Source organism: Sycon ciliatum, chromosome 11, assembly GCF_964019385.1.
Source record: "Sycon ciliatum chromosome 11, ocSycCili1.1, whole genome shotgun sequence".
Taxonomy (NCBI): Eukaryota; Metazoa; Porifera; class Calcarea; order Leucosolenida; family Sycettidae; genus Sycon; species Sycon ciliatum.
In genome coordinates this window covers 24,226,564-24,251,972 of record NC_088653.1, presented here as the reverse complement: position 1 = coordinate 24,251,972, position 25,409 = coordinate 24,226,564, and the positions used below count along the sequence as shown (strand labels likewise).

The window sequence follows — 25,409 nt, the reverse complement described above, 5'->3', positions numbered from 1 at the left end:
CACACACACACACACACACACACACCACACACACCACACACACACACACACACACACACGCGCGCGCGCGCGCACGCTTACCGTGACAGAGTCGCCTGGGTGGATCTCCAAAGCAGGTGGATTCCAAGCATAGCCTTTGCCGATGACTGTTCACACAAAGTAACACGACACAAAAACACACACACACACAGGCACGCATCCAAATACGTACACAGAGTCAAACAACCACAATTCGGCCAAAACCGGGTTTTGAAAAGCCAGTGGGACTATTTTTCGATGAATTGACAGCACAATTCGGCCAAAACCAGGTTTCGAAAGGTCAGCGGGACTATTTTTCGATGAATTGACAGCACAATTTGGCCAAAACCGGGTTTCGAAAATCCAGCGGGACTATTTTTCGATGAATTGACAGCAGGATGGTGTGTATTTGGCCATGCCTTATCGCCACATATATCTATTTCTGCACACCGTAGCATGTCAAGACAGCCAATAGAATTGAGGAGAGGTCGAGACCAAACGCATACCTGGATGTCTGCCGGTGTTGGTGACGATGTGGTGCGTCTTGCGCGGCGGGGTCCTGCAGGTGATCTCGTCATGCTGCGCCGCCACTATCGGACATTCAACGCCACTATTGCCATGACTATCAGCGGCACCGGTAGAACGAAGGCTGCCGAGCGTAACCTTGACGAGTCGTTTGTCCGTCGGGAACCCGCTGCCATGGATTCGAAGCAGAGTTCCGCCGAGAATGGATCCCGTGCGTGGAGAGATGCCGGACATGCTGGGAGCGGTGGAGTGAAACACACAAGAGGTGGAGCAGTCATCCGGAGCGGACGCATCGCGACCATGGCGACAGGGGATGTACACAATTGTAGTGCTGCCGCTGCTGTTGCTATGTGAGCCGCTGCTGTTGCTCTGTGGGTTGCTGTCGTTTCTCGACAACGACGTGTTGTTTCGTCTTGTGTCGACGCGTCCGCACACGCTCTGCCCAACACCCGGTATAACGACGCGTACTTTCAACGTTTCCGAACTTTTCCCCTGCCCATGCGTTTGCTTACTGTCGGAGCCGGTGCTGTAAGAGGAGTATGAGCTGCTGCCTTCGCTCGGGAAGTACGCCGCCGTTTGGTTTTTCTCGTTTGCACTGCCACTGGTTTGTGGTGATAGCTGTTGTTGTTGTTCCCTCGACGACAGCGGAGTGGCTTTATCCGTGACGACGCAGTACAGAGAGTGCTCCGCCACGTCGTAGATACGACAGAGCCAGTCACCCACGGCGACGTACGGCCTCGGCGACCCACCGCCGAGGTCTACGATGAACGAGCAGTTGCGGCGCTCCACCAGGCGTGTGCGCTCCACCCACTGCTTGTGCCCCGAGCCACTACCGCCGACAATGCTGCCACTACCCGAACTACCACTACCACTGCCGCCATTACCAGAGCTACTACTACCACTGCCACCATCACCCGAGCTACTACTGGCATTGGAGAACGTGCTACTATTGGACACGGTGTCATTGCCAGAGCCGAAACCAGAGTCGGTATCGTTCCACGATCCTCCTGTGTAGTTGCTGCCACTTGCAAAGTCCGATACGCTATCGTTGTTGCCACCACCACCGCCACCACCACTACCACTGTACTGGTCACCAAAACCGTCGTCCTTGGCGACGACGATGTACTCCGTCGCGGTCTCGTTGACGTAGTAGCTAACGCAGGAGCGTGCAAACTTGCCGTGCACCGTGAAGTGCGTTCCCGGGTAGACCGCTCCGCTGGCGGGCGAAACGCCGCTCACGATCACGACGTCGTCGGCGGTGTCGTTGAAGTGGTAGCTGAGGGCCTGCCGCGCTTCCACCGAGTTCACAGTGACGGACACCGTCGTGGGCCCTGCCGTGTCACCGCCATGGGGCGTTTCGAACAGCACGTGCGTCCAGTTTGCACTGATTGGCTGAACGGTTGTGTTGCCAATGACAACACCGACCTCCTCTTTAACAGCACTGAAACCGGCGCCGACGATTGTCACCAAGGTACCGCCGGCAATCGGTCCAGACGAGGGATGCAGAGACGTCAGATTCACCCAGGCACGCAGGTCAGGGCCGTCTGCACCAAAGCTGGCGCTACTCGATGTGATATTGCGCAGCGCCACCCCGGCCGGGAGTACCGTGACGTGCACATCGTACAGTCCGGCCGCTAGCAATGCCGGCGGCTGACAGAGAATATCAAAGTCCGTGACCATGGTGGTAACGCATGGCAACGGCAGAAATGGGTTAGCAGTGTACTCCGAATGGTCATCATATTCGCCCGGTCCATGTCCCCCGGATGTGTTTCGATGAGCTGCCAGCCAAACTTTGACGTTGGTGCTGTTAGCGCCAAACCCGGTGCCTTGGATGTTGATTTCCACTGGCTGTGCACCGGCCTGGACAGGTTCAATGTACGATGGGGTCACTGCACTGGCCTGGACAGGTTCAATGTACGATGGGGTCACGCCGGTTATGCTGGGCGTGGAGGAGATGTCCGGTGCGAACGAACAGTCATCGCTGAAGCATTCCGCTGGTGTACCGCCGACTTTCACAATCACCTGCGAGGGAGAGGGAGAGAGAGGGTGAAAAGAGAGAGGGAGAGAGAGGGTGAAAAGAGAGAGGGAGAGAGACCGATCAACCGATGGACAAGTTTTCCATTGGGAGAAAGGCAGACATGCATACAGACATACAGACAGATAATCTCTCCTGCGTCACGTTTTCAAGCATGGCCCATCCTGACGGCAAAACAGTCTAACCACGGAATGCTCCAAGCTCAAAGTCTTGCCGGCTAAGTACAGATAGAGTAAAACCTGTAACTAAAGACCACCGTGACTAGCGACCAGCCTGGTACTGCAGTAAAACCTGTAACTAAAGACCACCGTGACTAGCGACCAACCTGGTACTACAGTAAAACCTGTAACTAAAGACCACCGTGACTAGCGACCAGCCTGGTACTACAGTAAAACCTGTAACTAAAGACCACCGTGACTAGCGACCAGCCTGGTACTACAGTAAAACCTGTAACTAAAGACCACCGTGACTAGCGACCAGTCTGGTACTACAGTAAAACCTGTAACTAAAGACCGCTGTGACTAGTGACCAGCCTGGTACTACAGTAAAACCTGTAACTAAAGACCACTGTGACTAGCGACCAGTCTGGTACTACAGTAAAACCTGTAACTAAAGACCGCTGTGACTAGCGACCAGTCTGGTACTACAGTAAAACCTGTAACTAAAGACCGCTGTGACTAGCGACCAGCCTGGTACTACAGTAAAACCTGTAACTAAAGACCACCGTGACTAGTGACCAGGCTGGTACTACAAACCACTTTGCCAGACACGGACGGTCTCATCTTCATATTATGGTTGTGCGGTGCAAACCTCTAACTAAAGACCACCTGCCACTAAAGACCGCTTTCTCTGGCCCCAAGGGGTGGTCGTTAGTCACGGGTTTTGCTATACTTCGAAGTACCTGTGGTGTTGTGTGCCGTGTTTGCAGCATGTCCGCGGCGATGGGATCAATGCTCAGGGAGCCTTCTCTGGCGTGTGGAGAGTCGTAGCCAGCGCGCACCTGCACATTGGTTTGGCTACCTGGAAGGTACTCAATGTAACACATCACAAACACACACACACACACACACACACACACACACATGCGTGCACACATACACACACACATACACACACATACACATACACGCACGCGCACACACACACACACACACACACACACACACACACACACACACACACAAGCAAACACACACACACAATCACACGCACACAGGTAAGCAAGGAACTGGAGGAACGGTTTATGGAAAATAGGTCCACCCTCGCAAGGCCAACACCAAGTCCGCCCAGCTCAAAAGAAGAGAACCGGATTGTGAGAATGTGAAGTTGAGCATACCACCAACCTCAGTGACAAACTCTACACTAGCCGCTAACAACTGCTTTATAGTGCGCTTCCAAAGTATAGACTTCACTTTTCGAAAAAATTAAAATTTGAACTTATAAGTTGCGACTTCAGCGGCAATAGTCATGAAGTTGGTTGTTCCAACAAGGAACACATGCTTCCTGCCGAACTGGACACTTGACTGACTCACGACTGCCATCCGGAGCACACGAGGAGCACGTCGCACCTGCCACTCGGCAAACCTGCAAGAAAGCATCACTCCCTGCTCAATGCACAGTGTTTCGGGGAATTCACCCCTCATTAGTTAAGCTTGAGTAGGCCGAGGAAGATTGTGCCTGAAGAGTACCACTTATATACTGCTCTCCAGGCACAAACATCACCAGGGAAACAAACTTACAGAGACGCTTTGTTTCCAGCGCGACAAACACCTCGTAGAGCCCCAGGTAGCAGCGTGAATCAGAGTCGCTTATGGAGTTGTGCTAAACAGACGTTGAGAGCCAGTAGCTATTCACAACGCTGTCACCTCCAACAACTAATCGCACGTCCGCGTGAGGGACAACAATATGTATTGTTGTATTCGTATCGTTGTCCCTCACGCGGACGTGCGACTTGTTGTTGGAGGTGACAGCATTACGGTGAATAGCTACTGGCTCTCAACGTCTGTTTAGCACAACTCCATGAGCGACTCTGACTCACGCTGCTACCTGGGGCTTCACGAGGTATTTGTCGCGCCGGAAACAAAGCGTCTCTGTAAAGTTTGTATCCCTGGTGATGGTTTGGCCTGAAGAGCAGTGTGTAAGTGGTGCCTTTCACTTTTCAAGTTTTCATGTATGCAGGATGCATGGATGCAGCTAACGCAGCTTATGGGGTCGTTCTCGGCACTTGTGCCAGTGGTTGTGAGACGTATCCACTCACCCCCACCGTTAGGCGCTGCATCTGCCGCCAGGGTTTACCGGGTGTTAGCGGCCGCCCTGAGTTCCCTTCGGGAACGGACACGATAATTTTCTTTTTTACTTACTTTTCTTTCACTTTTCAGGCACAATCTTCCTCAGCCTACTCAAGCTTAACTGATGAGGAATGAATTCCCCGAAACACTGTGCATTGAGCAGGGAGTGGTGCTTTCTTGCAGGTTTGCCGAGTGGAAGGTGCAACGTGCTCCTCGTGTGCTCCGGATGACAGTCGTGGGTCAGTCAAGTGTCCAGCTTGGCAAGAAGAGTGTGTTCCTCGTTGGAACAACCAACTTTAATTAAAATTTGGTTTCCGCTTATGGAGAAATTTTTGGACTTTTGCTCAGGCAGCTCTCGCAATTGTTCTCACATACATTTCCATGGGGTTGGTTGAAAAACGTCCAATTTTGAAATTGTTATGCACAAAGTGATCACAGATTTTATGTGGTATACAATGTAGATGCTGGTCCAACAGTTTTTTGAACCCAGAGGTCTGGACTTTTGAAACGCACTACAGTGCGCAGCGAAAACATTTCATCTCTTCATCCCCAATCCCCGATCTGTATTCTGTTTGTTCTCCTCTTGTTGGCCACAGGCCACCGTGACAATAACGTATTGCAAACTGTCCTCACCATCCAAGTACTGTATTCCCAGCAGCGGCTTGTACCCTCCCACCGTCTTCCACTCCAGAGAGAACGTCCGGTTGAAGCAGTCATCAATGCCGGCTGCCCTCTTCACCACAACCTCCTCGAGACCGGGCACGAGGTTTACATACGCTTGCAGCTTGTCCGTGTCCACACCGACGGGTATCGGCTTGGATAAGTTGCCTGCAGGGAAAGAGAAAGGGTTAATGCAGCGGAGTCACATACCGAACACAACTTACGATGTGAAGGCTCCTCAAGCAGCTCTCAGCTCCCAGCTCTCACAAGCCCGGCGGAACTGGTGCGGTTGGTCCAGCCATGACCGGACCAACTTTTTGGCAAGCAATGTGTGTTTACTGCTGAGGAGGTCATGTGTATACCCTCCATATCATACACAAACTGTATGAAAGTCATGTGACTACCCTCCATATCATACACAAACTGTATGAAAGTCATGTGACTACCCTCCATATCATACACAAACTGTATGAAAGGCTAGGGTATGGCCGGAACAATCAAAAACTGCTTCCGCCGGTCCTGTATAATCAGCTCTCAGCTCTCGGCTCTCCGCTGTCACATGGATTGAGGCTGGCATTGCACGGTGGAAGACTGCATGGTACTTTGTTATGTGTGGCGTTGAATATACACCACTGCGCACAATTCATACACATTGTTCAACGACACATTCTTTAAGTCACTGGTGCATAAACGGGGACACAACAATTCAAATACATGGTTTGTTGCAACTCAGAGTTTTCCACGCTTGGCAATCATCGGGTACACCGTCCATGCGCTCTAAGCCAAACTGATGTTCTTCGATATGTGTGTGTGTGTGAACAGGGCCGGCGCCACTGGTGCGGCTGGTGCGGCCATGGCTGTACCAGTTTTTACCAATTCCAGCGCTCATGGGCTGCTCATGGGCTGCTCAGTATGCACTAATATTTTAAATCATGATCTCAAAGTACTAGCAATAAGCGATCCTAATATACTCCTCGCTAGAGGCTCTCCCTCCAAAACTGTTCTTCTCGTCCAATGAGGTCTATTGTGCTACGTGTAATATCTACTGCTAGAGGAATATGTAGCTGAAACAAACAGATATCAAGTGTAGAACTAGAAATGTATCCTTCCAGGATTTTGAAATTGGGCGTGGGGGATAATCAGTCCTGTAGCGGACCTGGGGCTGTACCACCCTTCAGGAGCTGGCTCCGCGTGAATAGGGAAGGTCGTAACGTTACATGTACATATGGTGTATCCAGAGCGTGACGATGGCGAGATCAGTTGGTCGACGTAGCGCCTGGTCCCCACCGCCATGGCTGCTGCATGTTCCCATTGCGTGCACCACATGGCTTTTAGTAATACAAAATGCCTAGATGTATTGAACATACCTTGATATGAAAGAATGAAGTAACCGTACGGATTAATAGCCTTGACGGGCCGCGATAACTTAATGCCCGGAGGAGATGCCAGTGCGCCAGCAGAGGCACTATCGCTTGCTCTCTCAGCATACTGCTGCTGCTGCTGCTGCCTTGGAAGTACGGCTGAAGGCACAGCTGTAGTGGTGGCGCGGTACGGCTGAAATCCAGTTGGTGTGCTGTAGCCTCCCTTGCCACTCACACCACCAGCACCAGCACCACCACTCACACCAGCACCAGCACCACCAGCACCACCAGCAGCACCACCACTCACGCTGCTACCACCACCAGCATGGACCACCCGTGACGCATGTTGGTGCATGGTTACCAGCGCTGGCACTCCATCGCTAGGCAACGCAGCGCAGTTGGACGTCTCCACGGTGATGTCAAAGTCTATGGAAGTGCCGGAGGGTGGCGGGCTGGACGTGGTGGCTTTGGCTACCTGGAATGAACGGAACGCCTCACCACCTGGCCGATAACCAGCCTCAATTTGTTGAACTGGAAACGAAAGAGATAAGAAAAGCAGAAGCAGAAGCAAAAGAGGGAAGTTCTGTGAATGAGAATTTTGAAGAAAGCTTGATATTGATCAGGTTCCTGCTACGCTGCGTGTATCCAGGCGCATAGCCCGCATAGGGCACGTGCCCCCCCCCCCCCCCCCCCTAAAATGTTGACCTAAGTTTAGCATGCACATAATGACCATGCATGACATGCACCAGCCATGCTACACATCTGCGGCCGTGCCCTGTGAGTTGAAGTCGAGATGGGGAAATAACCGCGGGAAGCAATTTTGTTTCAAACACTAGGTCGTCCCATACACACTCGTGTGTACGCGCGCACACACACACACGCACACACACACACACACACACACACACACACACACACACACACACACGCGCAAACACACACACACACCTGTCGTGTCCTGTAGAGCCACTACCACTAGGGTCACGTGGGCCCCGGAGAGGCAGCAGAGAGAGAGAGAGAAGGAATACGCCACCCGATGGCACTCCAGATGCGAGACTAGTCGGAACCGGCGAGAGCAGATACACATATGCGAGAACTTGTCCCGTTCTCTGGCCGTTGGTCGGTGGCAGTGCGTTGAACAGCGATGGCGGTTACGTCCCTGGGTTGAGTGGAAACAACGATTGCAGGTGCCGCAGTGAGAATTGCAGCACCTCTGAGCGGTAGTGTCACCGGTGACAACAGCAGCTGGTTCGGTCGGTACTGGGCACAAGGTAGAAGCGGAGCAACGATGCACAGCCAAGCCTCCGTGGCTCCGGAACCAACGATGACACTGAGGGCACTGACATGCACCTCTCTGCTCCGAAACCAGCTTCTGCCGTTCAGCCGTGCACTTGTGCCTAGCGAAGTCACCCTGACGTGCGAAGTGCCGGGCGCATGTGAAACAAGTCACCGGTGCCGGTACGAGGGGATCCGGGGCGTCCGAGGTGTAAGCCAACCTCCAGTCTGGGCGAGAGTCACAGGCCACTCTGTACCAGTCCGCTTCAAGGTCTCGTGAGCGGAGGTCCTTTACAGCGCAGTCTTTCTACCGCCGACGTGGGCCAACACACACACACACACACACACACACACACACATACACACACAAGTGGGCACATGCTCACCGACTCCGCGATCCGTGCGAATGGAGACCTCGTCTAGTTGAAACTTGTCGGAGTTCTTGACAGAGATGCTGTGGAGGTATCCATTCGGTGGCAGCTCATATCCCGGTAGACCATTGTTGTACTTCTCCAGGTCTTCCTTGAACACTTCGTCAAATATATTCAGGCAGTCATAGCGCCATCTATTGTATATGTACATGTACGTGCACACGTTTGTGTGAGTGTGGGTGGGGGGGGGGGGTGTTCGTGTGTGTATGTGTGCGTGCGTGTGCGTGTGTGTGTGCGTGTGTGTGTGTGCGTGTGTGCGTGTGTGAGAGAGAGAGAGACGGACGGACGGACGGACGGACGGATAGACAGAAATAGAGAGACAGAGAAAGACATCCGGAGACATAGAGACAGAAGCAGAGCGAAAGAAACAGAGAGGCAGAGATAGAGAGAGAGAGACAGAAAGAGACAAAGACAGGTGAACAGAGGCACGGAGGCACAGAGATACAGAAAGACACAAAGACAGAAAAAAGACAAAGTCAAACACTAACGGAGAGAGACACACAGAACAGCTCCTTCAGAAATTATTGAACTTCAGTGTTTTTTTGCTAGAAGCCAGGCCAGACGCAATCTGAAAATATCACAATGTTTCTATGCAGGTCCTCTGGGATTGGACTTGGTCTACTTCTTCAAAGTGCTTCGCACTATGGAGTGAGCCATTCGCATTTCACTTACTTTCCCTGTGTGTCGTCAAACTGCTCGAGAAGTGTGACCGACTTGACGCAATCGGACTGACTATCTGGCAGACATTCGGGTGTCTTTGAGTAGCTGAGGTGAAGTGAGGTACCAGGATTGGCATCACTGACCCAAGCTGCACAGATCTGACCAACCAAAGGAAAGGGGAAAAGGAGAGCCTTTAATTAAGCCAGGACTTGAAAATACACTGGAATCACAGCCAGCCTGGAGCCATGTCAAAACTAATATTTTGCTGTCCACTTGGAGCCAGTTACGTATGGACTCACACATGTTTGGGCGGTGTCACCATGGTAACCTTCACAGCAGGATGACACATGCACTGGTAATGACTGGCCCCGGGCCCTCCCGGTCGGGGGACTCTTCCGGTCGGGGGCCCCGCTCCCGGTACAGAAAGAGGCCACACCAGCATGGGATACAAGGTGCCTTCCCATCATACAATCTATTTATCTATGAGCACAGTGCAGCCAGTTTGACCCAGAAGTCGTGTGGTTTTTTTTTACTTTGGACGTCTTCACTTTCATGCCCATATTCCAAACAGTATGTGCATGCAGTTTGTCTGTCCATGCATCAATCCAAAAACTGCCTTTACGCCTGCCTCTCCCCTCCCTACAACACACTATGCATGCATGTGTGCGTGCACGCACACACACACACACACACACACACACATACACACACACACACACACACACACACACACACGTGCGCTCGCACCAACACACAGACACACACTCACACAAACACACAAACACGCACAAATACACGCACACAAAAATGCACACACAAACACACACACACACACACACACACACACACACAAATACACGCGGCGGGCACAAATGCTCGCTCAGGCACACCCACGTACGCACACATGGAACGAACCTGAAAACCGCCTGAACACCTCCGGCTTACCCATCTATATTTTCGCATGCTGGCCCGGAACACGGAGACCGTTCTGCCATCAGCCTGGCTTTTGGAAACACCGGCTTGGAATATGTATCCCAAAGATGGACCTCTAACCGACGACTGTCCACAGAAGGCACCGCCGGAAGCATCAACCGTGCCGTGTTCGTTTGGCAACGAGCTGCTAGACGCCTGTTCATAGCCAGTAGCGAACAGGACGCTTCCCGAGTCTGTAGCCACGGCAACAACGACAACAACAACGCCGACAATGATGATGACGGCAACAGTGGCAGCATCAGCAACAGCAACACCACCAGCAGCACCAGCAGCAACAGAAGCAGCAGCAGCAGCAGCAGCAGCAGCAGCAGCAACAGCAGCACCACCAGCAGCAGCATAGTTCAGTTTGGAGGAGGTACAGCGACAACAACATCAAAGAGACGCACAGTCAAACAAACAAATAAACAAACAGGCAGACAGACAGACAACAATAAATAAATAAACAAACAAACAAACAGAATAATTTTCAAAAGGCAACCCACAGCAACAAGACTCGAGATGGCCACTGACATATTTATCATTTCAACAAGACAATGACAATGGCAATGGCTTCTTCAGAAATGATGTTGACCGGCCAATGGGATACAGCTAACAAGGGGAACGGAATGTGCCAATCAGCAATGTGAGAACATACATCTGAGAGCAAAGAACAGGTGCAGGACAGTACAATTATTATGCAGAGACTGGTGTGTGCATAGTGACAAATGTGACACCATCAGCTGCCAAGCGTGGAGCTGCAACCAGCCAACAACACATGCTGTGAAACATGTTATTTTCGGTGTGACTTCAATTTCGGTGATTTCAGTAGAGAAAACAGGCACCTAGATTTAGATTACACTTAAACATTCACTAGAGTACACACTGTACGAGAAGGGTAGGCTGGTCACCTAATTCTACATTACACCTGACACCTGGCAGGTCCCTGGCACCGAAATTGTAATGCACCAAAAATTGGACTCGGATGGAGAGCCAAGGGTAAATGTATAGTAAAGAAAAGGACCAAGTAACTAGAAGTTACGCTATAATGTCCGCTAACACCACCAGTTACTAAACAATCAGCTCATGCGATAACATTGCACGGCACTGACCGGCGGTACTGACTAAAACTACACGTTTTTACAGTAGTTAGTAGTGGCTGCACGTACACTAAGCACAATATCTACACGACTACAGTCAACTACGCTAATAACGATTGCGGATATAACGACAATTCGCGAATAACGACAGAATGTCCATGCCCAGAGCAACGTCCATTCTACCTGTGTATACAATAAATGAGGAGGCCGAGGGTTTATGACCAATAAAAACTATTATAAAAACCGAGGTCCCCCGAGGTTTTTATAATTAGTTTTTATTGGTCATAAACCCAAGGCCGGAGCATTTATTGTATTTAGAATCAACCAGTAAAAACTCCTACTCAATCTCCAACAACAAAATTAGCGGACAGCTGTTATTTGTGTTGCTATGACAACCCGTGTGCTGGACGAGTATTTGTTGTCATTGGTTCAATTTCTTTTAGTCTTCATAGGCTATCAGATCATTTTCCTTATTCGGTCTATTTATAACCAGTATCTATAATGAGAGTGTGCTCTGTCTCCATGGTTACCGGTGTTCATTTCATAACTATAGCCACTGCTCCTTGTTAGACCTTATCTGGAAGGCCCATTCTTGCATATTCCAACAGCAGCCAAGGGAGCTAGCTCTCTTGGTTATGCGGACTGGGTCCGATCCTAAAAAGCTGTTTTTATGAACTGTTTTTATGAACTGTTTTTATTGGATAGGATATGATTATGTTCAATAAACGAGGTTTGTGTCAATGGGAGATTGACTTGGAGTTTTTACGAGTTGATTCTAAATGCATATAATGAGACTTCGGGCATAATAGTCCATCAGCCAGTGGTGCCAAAGTGAGTCCCCTGTTGCACTTACAAATCGAACACCTGGAACTGACATCAATCGACAGCAAAAGCATCACTGAATCCGACCTGCCTACTTTCCCTGGCGAAACTCTTGCACTCCTTTTGCAGTGCGCCTTGGAAGTTCGACAAATTTCTTCTTCTTCATCAGCCATTACGAGGTTTCCATCCGTTTTATCAGGACATCCAATGCGTCTTCAGTGAAAAACGTGGAGTTTTGTCAACGTTTGGTGTGGTTTTCCGTGGCGATCGACCTAAAATCGCGAAATAAATCGCCGTCGATTTGAGCAGAGGTGAGTTGGCTTGGAGCACGTACAGATTCAAAAAATATGTGTACATGCGCACCGGGAAGAAGATGAAGATGCTCACCATTTTCAAATAACTAATTCAAAAAACTACATGACTATTGTACTGCAATTGTTGTACTTACTTGTTTGCAACTACACTGGTATCAAGTAGATAATCAAGCGAGGTACAGAGGGATTGATGGCTGATCAAAGCCCAAGGGACCAGCCCGAGGGCTTTGATCAGTCATCAAGCCCGACTGTACCTCGCTTGAATATGCTTCAGACGATCCCCAACAATTTTTTTGATTTTGAATTCAATCGCTTTATTCTTTGGGTGATCTCGAGTGTGGTAGATAGTACTTCGAAGTAGTACAACTGTAACTGTACTACTACCTGGTTGCAACATGTTCAAAGCAGCCTTGCCTTTATTTCAACTGTTTGCTGTCAGCATCCAGAGCCATGGCGTTTGCTAGTTGGTCGTAATGGAGAAGAGAACTGCAGGGCATTCACTCTATGTACAACATCCATCGCCGCAGATTCCTTACTTTTAGCTCTCCAGGTTCCTTATTTTTCCAGGGATCAGGACCTTCCCGGGGTGATTCCATTCAGGGTGGAAGCGTAGATCACTTTTGCCAAACAGTAAAAACTACGCTTCAAACCTGCTTGACATGACTCGGGGTGCATACTTCGGAAACCCGAAGGTGGATGATGTTCAATACTAGCTCATTGTAATCTTCCTGAAGGTATGTATTCGGATGCTCAATTAAATAGAACAGTGAAAGAGATGTGTAATGGAACAACACTCTACAAGTAGGCAAACAACAATTTTATTGTAATTTGAATCCAGGCACACATGTAATATGGAAACTGCAATGGTTTACACTGCAAATCTTCTCGATTTGCAAGATTTTTCCCGTAATTCACAAAAATCTGAAAGTTCATTCCTGAAACGCGCATGGCACTGATTGGAGATTGGGTTTAGGTCACAACAATGGCTGTCGATGAAATGCCAAAAATGGTCACTTTGTCGGCTTCCCCCTGCAGAGCGTGCAAGTCGTTTACTCTTTTTATTTGCGGATTCGGTGTACAGGGTACCTAAACTCCCCATTGAGGCCAAAATCAAGTATTCGATTTCTAAGTGCAACAGGGTGCTTGAATTTGACGACTTCTGAGTTCTTGGCTGATGGACTATAAGGACACTTTTCTGATGCCCGGCCGAGTGTGGTTATACGCAAAGTTGACTGTACATACTATGTGATGGGTCCACACTATAACAAGTAGCAGTGTAATGACAAAAACAATAACAGGTGGAAACCCGAGCAGGCGTGTTGCGCTTCTACCACCTTGCACAGCCGTTGGTGTTGTGTTTGTCAGTACACCCACGTTATGGGGCTGTTCCTGTCACGTTTGTCACTACACCACTTTGGGCTTTCATGTTGCTTCGTTTAGCTAGTAATCAGATATTGTCACACCACTTTTCTCCACGTTCCTCTTAGGTATTCTAAAACTGAGTTCCCTTGGTCGTTCAACATTAGTTTGGAAGATGGAATTTACTTGTTAAAACGTTATAATACATCAGTATCCGAGTCGAGTCACGCTCGCATATGCACACACATGCAACCACGCACACACACACACACACACACACACACACACACACACACACACACACACACACACACACACACACACAAAAACACACACACAAAAACACGTACATACACACACGCACAAGAACACACACACACACACACACACACACACCTACACATATACGGCACTATACCTGAGCTTCGGCACCGTGACGAAAGTCCAGCCTGCAATGCCTTAAGCACTTCTCCAGACGTGGACTGAGGTCCGATGGAGAAAGCAGATGGTGCGCCAGTCCAGGAGAGGTTTAGAGTGGGCTGATCCTTAGCTCTCTGACCGCTCTGCGTCTTGTTAACATGAGCGTACTTGCACATGGTTTTACTGACAAAGTCAACCACATGCATTGGCCAGTCCATCAGGTATAGCCTGCTGAGGTTCCTGCCAGGCTCCTGGAAATGGGTGAAGTTGCCCCAGGGCGCGGTTCGGTTGCCACCGGGCGGGGACAGAGGACCCGGGTCGGCGTTGACCGGGGCGGACTTGTTCTCATGGTGATTGTCACTAAGCACGCTGACCACCACTGTGGGAATGTCAGCGCTTCCGCTCGACGGCACCGGGAACAGCAAGCGCCAGTATCGCCCGTCAACGCCGTCCTCAATCTCCACATGCACCCCGGTGGAGCCGGTGATCCAGTTCAGGTCCTTCTCGACGTCCTCTCGCGGCGAGAAGACGTTGAACAGACGCGTGCGTTTGGACGTGCCCGGCAACGACAGGGAAAAGTGCTGCGCTCGGCCGTAGTCCTGTCGGAGCATCTGCACGTTGTCGGCCACGTTCGTGTCAATGACGTGACGTTCCACACGGGCACAGAGGAAGCACGTCTGACAAACTGTTAAATTGTCACCACCTATCACAACAATGAGAAAACAACAAAGACAAAGGGGGAAGAGAATGGGGAAGACAGAGTGAAGGTGTGAGTGAGTGAATGAGTGAGTGAGACCGGGGAGAGAGGGGGGGGGGGAAGAACTAGAGCGAGTGAATGAGTGAATGAGTGAGTGAGGGAGGGAGGGAAGGAGGGAGGGAGAGTGGGAGGGAGGGAGGGAGAGAGGGAGAGGGAACGAGGAAGGGAGGGGGAGAGAGAGAGAGTGGCACATTGCATTTGCTCGACAAACATTTCACTCAACAACCAAACAGAGCGCAGCTCTAAAAGTTTCACAAAGACTCACTCATATTTTGACAGAGCTGTGCTGGGTCCAGGTGGGGCAAGCTACCGTTGCTTTGCCTGGCGTGAAGACGCGCCATGTCCATCCATTGTTGGCACGGTCCGTCCATGCCAGAGTCAGATCGATCGCTATGCACTGCTTCCCCTCCTCCTGCTCCTCCTCCTCCTGCTGCGCTATTGGAGCTCCATGGTTGCTGCACGGACCACGATGGCTGCGCTGCAGAATGGACTTCCCCTGACTGTCCGGGTTGTGCTGACCAGGCAGCACTGTACGGTGTGGAAGCTTTCAGTAGCTTCTCCAGGTCACTGGAACTGGGCGGTTCCGACTTGAAACGGTCGTGTGCAATAGAACTGGACAGCGCACAGCATAGCAAGAACGGTGTGCTCAAATACAAGTAAGAGTCATGTCCCCACACAGCAGTCACATGTTCCCATGCGGAAGTCACTTGACCCCCCCCCCCCCCCCCCACAGCCCAGTAAAGATAGTCCACGCACATACACACATACACACACACACACACACACACACACACACACACACACACACACACACACACACACACACACACACACATTGCGTTCAATACACACAAGATAACTGCCTGAGGAGCAGGAGCACGGTACCATGTCTTACTCACATGTACACAAGCACATACAGCCACAGGCAAATGTGTGTTTTCGTGCATACTGTTAGGTTCACGATCTCACATATGCACACACTCGCACTCACCTTTACACACTCGTACTCACCTCCGCACACTCGTACTCACCTCCGCACACTCGCACTCACCTTTACACACTAGTACTCACCTCCGCACACTCGTACTCACCTCCGCACACTCGCACTCACCTTTACACACTCGTACTCACCTCCGCACACTCGTACTCACATTTACAGACTCGTACTCACCTTCACACTCTCATATTCACCTTTAAACTCTCGTGCTCACCTTTGTTCCCTTTTCTAACCGTTTCTTCCGTTGGCCTGGGTAGCTGAATTCACGCTCCAGTACATTCATTTCCATAGTTACCCAGGCCCTTGATAAGCTCTTACTTTCACATTTCACTCTCTATCTCTATCCGTCGAACCTTCAAGTTGAACCTCTGACCTTCGTGCTCTGAGTGACCGAATCGTGTGATCCTGTGATCCTTACAATACCGTCAACTTTGCGTATAACAACTCTCGGCGGGGCATCAGAAAAGTGTCCTTATTTGCAAAGTGTCCTTATACCCGAAGTCTCATTATATGACTGTGTTACAGTGGGATGGGACTTTGCTCTGGGCATGGACATTCTGTCGTTATTCGCGAATTGTCGTTATATCCGCAGTCGTTATTAGCCAAGTTGACTGTACATGTATGGTATACAGAGTAAGGCATGCATGGATGTATGGTATACAGAGTAGGGCATGCATGGATGTATGGTATACAGAGTAGGGAATGCATGGATGTATGGTATACAGAGTAGGGCATGCATGGATGTATGGTATACAGAGTAGGGCATGCATGGATGTATGGTATACAGAGTAGGGAATGCATGGATGTATGGTATACAGAGTAGGGCATGCATGGATGTATGGTATACAGAGTAGGGCATGCATGGATGTATGGTATACAGAGTAGGGCATGCATGGATGTATGGTATACAGAGTAGGGCATGCATGGATGTATGGTATACAGAGTAGGGCATGCATGGATGTATGGTATACAGAGTAGGGAATGCATGGATGTATGGTATACAGAGTAGGGCATGCATGGATGTATGGTATACAGAGTAGGGCATGCATGGATGTATGGTATACAGAGTAGGGAATGCATGGATGTATGGTATACAGAGTAGGGCATGCATGGATGTATGGTATACAGAGTAGGGAATGCATGGATGTATGGTATACAGAGTAGGGAATGCATGGATGTATGGTATACAGAGTAGGGAATGCATGGATGTATGGTATACAGAGTAGGGAATGCATGGATGTATGGTATACAGAGTAGGGCATGCATGGATGTATGGTATACAGAGTAGGGCATGCATGGATGTATGGTATACAGAGTAGGGCATGCATGGATGTATGGTATACAGAGTAGGGAATGCATGGATGTATGGTATACAGAGTAGGGCATGCATGGATGTATGGTATACAGAGTAGGGAATGCATGGATGTATGGTATACAGAGTAGGGCATGCATGGATGTATGGTATACAGAGTAGGGCATGCATGGATGTATGGTATACAGAGTAGGGCATGCATGGATGTATGGTATACAGAGTAGGGCATGCATGGATGTATGGTATACAGAGTAGGGAATGCATGGATGTATGGTATACAGAGTAGGGAATGCATGGATGTATGGTATACAGAGTAGGGAATGCATGGATGTATGGTATACAGAGTAGGGAATGCATGGATGTATGGTATACAGAGTAGGGCATGCATGGATGTATGGTATACAGAGTAGGGCATGCATGGATGTATGGTATACAGAGTAGGGCATGCATGGATGTATGGTATACAGAGTAGGGAATGCATGGATGTATGGTATACAGAGTAGGGCATGCATGGATGTATGGTATACAGAGTAGGGCATGCATGGATGTATGGTATACAGAGTAGGGAATGCATGGATGTATGGTATACAGAGTAGGGCATGCATGGATGTATGGTATACAGAGTAGGGCATGCATGGATGTATGGTATACAGAGTAGGGAATGCATGGATGTATGGTATACAGAGTAGGGCATGCATGGATGTATGGTATACAGAGTAGGGAATGCATGGATGTATGGTATACAGAGTAGGGAATGCATGGATGTATGGTATACAGAGTAGGGAATGCATGGATGTATGGTATACAGAGTAGGGAATGCATGGATGTATGGTATACAGAGTAGGGCATGCATGGATGTATGGTATACAGAGTAGGGCATGCATGGATGTATGGTATACAGAGTAGGGCATGCATGGATGTATGGTATACAGAGTAGGGAATGCATGGATGTATGGTATACAGAGTAGGGCATGCATGGATGTATGGTATACAGAGTAGGGAATGCATGGATGTATGGTATACAGAGTAGGGAATGCATGGATGTATGGTATACAGAGTAGGGCATGCATGGATGTATGGTATACAGAGTAGGGCATGCATGGATGTATGGTATACAGAGTAGGGCATGCATGGATGTATGGTATACAGAGTAGGGAATGCATGGATGTATGGTATACAGAGTAGGGAATGCATGGATGTATGGTATACAGAGTAGGGAATGCATGGATGTATGGTATACAGAGTAGGGAATGCATGGATGTATGGTATACAGAGTAGGGCATGCATGGATGTATGGTATACAGAGTAGGGCATGCATGGATGTATGGTATACAGAGTAGGGCATGCATGGATGTATGGTATACAGAGTAGGGAATGCATGGATGTATGGTATACAGAGTAGGGCATGCATGGATGTATGGTATACAGAGTAGGGAATGCATGGATGTATGGTATACAGAGTAGGGCATGCATGGATGTATGGTATACAGAGTAGGGCATGCATGGATGTATGGTATACAGAGTAGGGCATGCATGGATGTATGGTATACAGAGTAGGGCATGCATGGATGTATGGTATACAGAGTAGGGAATGCATGGATGTATGGTATACAGAGTAGGGAATGCATGGATGTATGGTATACAGAGTAGGGAATGCATGGATGTATGGTATACAGAGTAGGGAATGCATGGATGTATGGTATACAGAGTAGGGCATGCATGGATGTATGGTATACAGAGTAGGGAATGCATGGATGTATGGTATACAGAGTAGGGCATGCATGGATGTATGGTATACAGAGTAGGGAATGCATGGATGTATGGTATACAGAGTAGGGCATGCATGGATGTATGGTATACAGAGTAGGGCATGCATGGATGTATGGTATACAGAGTAGGGAATGCATGGATGTATGGTATACAGAGTAGGGAATGCATGGATGTATGGTATACAGAGTAGGGAATGCATGGATGTATGGTATACAGAGTAGGGAATGCATGGATGTATGGTATACAGAGTAGGGAATGCATGGATGTATGGTATACAGAGTAGGGCATGCATGGATGTATGGTATACAGAGTAGGGCATGCATGGATGTATGGTATACAGAGTAGGGCATGCATGGATGTATGGTATACAGAGTAGGGAATGCATGGATGTATGGTATACAGAGTAGGGCATGCATGGATGTATGGTATACAGAGTAGGGAATGCATGGATGTATGGTATACAGAGTAGGGCATGCATGGATGTATGGTATACAGAGTAGGGCATGCATGGATGTATGGTATACAGAGTAGGGCATGCATGGATGTATGGTATACAGAGTAGGGAATGCATGGATGTATGGTATACAGAGTAGGGAATGCATGGATGTATGGTATACAGAGTAGGGAATGCATGGATGTATGGTATACAGAGTAGGGAATGCATGGATGTATGGTATACAGAGTAGGGAATGCATGGATGTATGGTATACAGAGTAGGGCATGCATGGATGTATGGTATACAGAGTAGGGCATGCATGGATGTATGGTATACAGAGTAGGGCATGCATGGATGTATGGTATACAGAGTAGGGAATGCATGGATGTATGGTATACAGAGTAGGGCATGCATGGATGTATGGTATACAGAGTAGGGCATGCATGGATGTATGGTATACAGAGTAGGGCATGCATGGATGTATGGTATACAGAGTAGGGCATGCATGGATGTATGGTATACAGAGTAGGGCATGCATGGATGTATGGTATACAGAGTAGGGCATGCATGGATGTATGGTATACAGAGTAGGGAATGCATGGATGTATGGTATACAGAGTAGGGAATGCATGGATGTATGGTATACAGAGTAGGGCATGCATGGATGTATGGTATACAGAGTAGGGCATGCATGGATGTATGGTATACAGAGTAGGGCATGCATGGATGTATGGTATACAGAGTAGGGAATGCATGGATGTATGGTATACAGAGTAGGGAATGCATGGATGTATGGTATACAGAGTAGGGAATGCATGGATGTATGGTATACAGAGTAGGGCATGCATGGATGTATGGTATACAGAGTAGGGCATGCATGGATGTATGGTATACAGAGTAGGGCATGCATGGATGTATGGTATACAGAGTAGGGCATGCATGGATGTATGGTATACAGAGTAGGGCATGCATGGATGTATGGTGTACAGCGTAGGGAATGCATGGATGTATGGTGTACAGCGTAGGGAATGCATGGATGTATGGTGTACAGCGTAGGGAATGCATGGATGTATGGTATACATGGTATACAGAGTATATAGCTACATGGTTATATACTCTTAATGGTACACAGAAGACACTTGAACTTTGAGTATGACCCGTGAGGTCACCAACTAATCCTGCTGATGTGAGCTTGCACCGAGAGTTATTGCTTACATGTCTTTTGGGAAGGGTAGCCATCCAGAAACCAGCCACTTGGTCTTCTGTTCGGCGACGTTGTCACCATCGTTGTAAGGTGATGTGTGGTAAGGACTTGCTGTCGCCGTTACCTGTGACCTGCCACCACCATCTCCTCCTGATCCGTAGGGCGATGTGTTCCAACTCTGGGTGGGTCCCCCCGGTCCTTGGGTGTACCCTCCCGGTCCTTGGGTGGGTCCTCCCGGTCCTTGGGTGGGTCCTCCCGGTCCTTGGGTGGGTCCTCCCGGTCCTTGGGTGGGTCCTCCCGGTCCTTGGGTGTGTCCTTGCGTGTGTCCTCCCGGTCTTTGGGTGTGTCCTCCCGGTCTTTGGGTGGATCCTCCCGGTCCTTGAGTGTGTCCTCCCGGTCCTTGGGTGAATCCTCCCGGTCCTTGGGTGTGTCCTCCCGGTCCTTGGGTGTGTCCTCCCGATCCTTGGGTGTGTCCTCCGGGTCCTTGGGTGTGTCCTCCCGGTCCTTGGGTGTGTCCTCCCGGTCCTTGGGTGGATCCTCCCGGTCCTTGGGTGGATCCTCCCGGTCTTTGGGTGAATCCGTTCGGCCCTGGAGTAGTTTGTCCCTTTCCAGAGTCACCCGTATGAGAATACCCGGGATAGGATGTGGAGTACGGGTATTCGTTGTTGTTCCAGGTAGACGGAACGTAACGTATCGTTGCATTGACGAATGTTTCGATCAGCAACACGTCCGCAGCGGAAAGATTGAATGCTAGCAGACCCACGTACAGCAGATCGGCCTGGTGTGTAAAATTGAAACCGACAATCGTACACACGCCCAGCAGGTCCATTTGCTGCTCCGTGTGTTTGCTTAGCGTCGGTGCCGGACACTTATGCTCATCGTCACTGCTGCTGCTGCCGCCGTCGCCACCGCCGCTTCCGCTGCTATGGCTGCTGCCCTGGCTGCTTGGTGTACCGTAGGGCTGTGTTGGTCTTGGCTGTCGCTTGGTGCTTTGCGTTGCTGGACCTGGCTGTTTCTGGGTGCTGTGTCCCGGTCCTGCTTGGGTGTTAGGTCCGTGGTTGCCCGGGGAGGTGGCCGTCCCCCGGCTGCTCGACCTGCCACTCTCGCCGGAGTGAGGTCCTTGGCTTGCCCGCTGGGAGAACTGCTGCGGCAGGAACGGACGCAGCCATGCCGGCGGTACCAGCTCGGGCACTTTCAGCGAGAAGAATATTGTCTGCTGTGTGCTGACGTCGTGGAAGGAGACCCGCTGTACGAGCGACACACAGTGACATTGCAGAAGACAAAGATTACAGCCAGAACGAAACTGATAGGGGGGGGGGGGGGGTCATCGGAACCAAACATTTGTGATTTTAACGCCATTTTGTTCCGCCCTTTTACGCTGTGCTACAACATAAATGTGAAATTATCACACAGATAAAAAGGTGGCGCTCGCACTTTGAAGGGTGGCGCCCGCACTTTGAAGGGTGGCACTCACACTTTGAAGGGTGGCGCTCGCACTTTGAAGGGTGGCGCTCGCACTTTGAAGGGTGGCGCTCGCACTTTGAAGGGTGGCGCTCGCACTTTGAAGGGTGGCGCTCGCACTTTGAAGGGTGGCGCTCGCACTTTGAAGGGTGGCGCCCGCACTTTAAAGGGTGGCGCTCGCACTCTGAAGGGTGGCGCTCGCACTCTGAAGGGTGGCGCTCGCACTCTGAAGGGTGGCGCTCGCACTCTGAAGGGTGGCGCTCGCACTCTGAAGGGTGGCGCTCGCACTTTGAAGGGTGGCGCTCGCACTTTGAAGGGTGGCACTCGCACTTTGAAGGGTGGCGCTCGCACTTTGAAGGGTGGCGCTCGCACTTTGAAGGGTGGCGCTCGCACTTTGAAGGGTGGCGCTCGCACTTTGAAGGGTGGCGCTCGCACGTTGAAGGGTGGCGCTCGCACTTTGAAGGGTGGCGCTCGCACTTTGAAGGGTGGCGCTCGCACTTTGAAGGGTGGCCCCCGCACTTTGAAGGGTGGCGCTCGCACTTTGAAGGGTGGCGCTCGCACTCTGAAGGGTGGCGCTCGCACTTTGAAGGGTGGCGCTCGCACGTTGAAGGGTGGCGCTCGCACTTTGAAGGGTGGCGCTCGCACTTTGAAGGGTGGCGCTCGCACTTTGAAGGGTGGCGCCCGCACTTTGAAGGGTGGCGCTCGCACTTTGAAGGGTGGCGCTCGCACTCTGAAGGGTGGCGCTCGCACTTTGAAGGGTGGCGCTCGCACTTTGAAGGGTGGCGCTCGCACTTTGAAGGGTGGCGCATCCATTCTGAAAGGGGGGGGGGCGGTCAAAAAGTGGAGGAGGGCGCAGCGCCCCGCTGTGTCGCTTTGCCGAGAACCCTGACAAGTTGCGTGTGTTCCCTCCTAGATTGTACGTGTGGGTGAGCTCTGGTTGGCGATACCCGGCCACGCTCCAATGAATGTCTGCTACAGGACACTATACTGTAAGTGAACAAATATTCTGCGCATATTTATTTTCAGCTATTTTCGGCCTGGTCATATTTGGCAGAAAATTTGTTGCAGCCGAAATTTTGTTTTTCAAGGTTCAGTGCGACAGTGTATACAATACAGGCAGCAGCAATACAGGCCGAAAATTTGTTCCAGCCAAAATGTGTTTTAGCCCTGGGAGGCCGAATTTTGAATGGGCCGAAAATGTGTAGACTTACAGTGCACGGTTTAGGTAAGGCGAGACCAAAATAAAATCGAGATTCCCGGGCAGCACCCATGTCAAATTGGTGCGGGCGGGCGAATTTTATTTTTTATTTTTTTTCCCATGTATGTACATAACTATAATATATATTATAATATGTGCATGCCATGTTGAACTTTTTAACAGCATTTTCCGGTAATTTTTATTCAATTTTTTTACAGACAACAGGTACACGGTTTACCCGTTCAGATTTTCTATATTTCGGCCAACGATGGCCCTGATCTGTACATCTGGGAGTCATCCAAGCTCGGGTTTGTGTGACTCCACGTCACAGATCCTCTACTCACTGTACACTGTACATGTATGAAATGTTTTAAAAAAATTGGCTTTGGCTCGATTTTGGTGCGGGAGGGCCCGGGAATCTCCTTTTTTTTGGTCCCGTCTAAGCAGAACATGTTATGGAGACCATGCAGTCCCATATAACACTCACATAGGTTAAATGTTTGCAAAAGATCGCCGCCTCGCAGTACAGTAAAACTTCAGAGATCCGGATGCCCCTTATCCGGGAACATCCGTATACCGGGTATCTTCCTGACCCATCTAGAGACACAAAAATTGGCTTTTCAACGAAGAAATTCATTCAGAAAGTGGTGGACATCACGCAACTGCATTGTAAAATTAATAAAAAGGGGGGGGGTTGTCAAGTGACAACCGCTCCATTCAGTTGCTATTGACTCGGAGTGAACAGCAACTGAATACAGCGGTTGTCAGTCAGCGAAGAAAGATCCCAAAAACTATTGATTGGCTTAATATGTTCACCTGCATGCAGTAAATTTGCATCAATAGCAAGTACAGTCAGACGTCGCTTATCCGGTCCTCTTTTATCCGCATCCCTCGCCATGCGGAAGAAAATAGCTGGTTACAGATTTACAGTACGCATAGTGCAGCCAACATAACCGGTGTTCGGTTATCCGGTTCCCTCGCCTATCCGGATATTTTTTTGTGGAAAACGAACGTGTGCGGTTAAGCGAGATCTGACTGCATACATAAATCAATAGACCTTAGTTACGGGCAATTCCTAGTTACGGGGGGGGGGGGGCGTTTGGTTGGTTTGGGTTGGTTTTTATTATTTCAGTTCGTTGCCTCAACAGTACAACACGGTACAAATATCAAGAGGGACGAACGACAAGAGAAAGTAAAACAGAGCAGAAAGGAAGATGCAACTGGAAGGAAAGAAAAAACAGAGAAGGAATATGGACTGGGCGGATTCATGAACTGTTACTAGAGGGCGGTGCTTGGACCCGACCTGCCCAGACATAGGGAGTTGTCAGTTTGACGCACCTGAGTGTCGGTGAGCTGTCCGTGCGCGAGAACGAGTTTCTGCATGCTTGCCACGGCCTTGCGCGACTGCAGCGGAGTCACCGTCGTGTTCCTCATGTAGGCACGCACTCGCACCGTGCCATCGCGCACTCGCCCGATCTGGATCACCTCCAGGTAGAGCGCCTGACCTGTTTGGCGCACAATAACATTGCAATGAAGCACACACGTGTGCGCGCACATACACACGCACACACACACACACACGCACACAAACACACATGCAGACACATACACACACACGTGGGCACACATGCACGCACACAAACACACACACACACACATACACACACACACACGCACACACACACACACACACACACACACACAAAAACACACACACACACAAACACACACACACACGCAAACATACACACACACACACACACAGACACATACACACACACGTGCACACACACACACACATACACACATACACACACGCACACACACAAACACACACACACACACAAACACACACACATGAAAAATCTGCTCTGGCACATACATGTACATGTACACAAAACGAATCGTGTGCCACAAACACTCCATGACGTATGGACAGCATAGCACCACCACCACCATCATGTGCAAAGGCAGGATATTGAAGTTATTATACTTTCCAACGGCTATTAGAGAGTCGGAAAGCACGTGTCTTCGTCT

At 49.8% G+C, this 25,409-nt stretch overlaps 1 protein-coding gene across 1 annotated transcript in view; it reads right to left on the bottom strand.

The window, feature by feature from the left end:
• Nucleotides 1-25,409, bottom strand: part of LOC135827208 (uncharacterized) — a 76,710-nt gene that overhangs the window by 21,913 nt on the left and 29,388 nt on the right. Inside the window, exons 14-25 of the mRNA XM_065339737.1 lie at nucleotides 24,711-24,877; nucleotides 20,725-21,959; nucleotides 15,260-15,606; nucleotides 14,236-14,940; nucleotides 10,199-10,419; nucleotides 9,266-9,411; nucleotides 8,549-8,727; nucleotides 6,894-7,418; nucleotides 5,500-5,694; nucleotides 3,480-3,598; nucleotides 525-2,565; nucleotides 82-146 (exon numbers count right to left, since the gene is read on the bottom strand). Of these exons, the coding sequence (XP_065195809.1) occupies nucleotides 82-146; nucleotides 525-2,565; nucleotides 3,480-3,598; nucleotides 5,500-5,694; nucleotides 6,894-7,418; nucleotides 8,549-8,727; nucleotides 9,266-9,411; nucleotides 10,199-10,419; nucleotides 14,236-14,940; nucleotides 15,260-15,606; nucleotides 20,725-21,959; nucleotides 24,711-24,877 (5,945 nt within the window). The remainder of the gene's footprint in view (nucleotides 1-81; nucleotides 147-524; nucleotides 2,566-3,479; nucleotides 3,599-5,499; nucleotides 5,695-6,893; nucleotides 7,419-8,548; nucleotides 8,728-9,265; nucleotides 9,412-10,198; nucleotides 10,420-14,235; nucleotides 14,941-15,259; nucleotides 15,607-20,724; nucleotides 21,960-24,710; nucleotides 24,878-25,409) is intronic.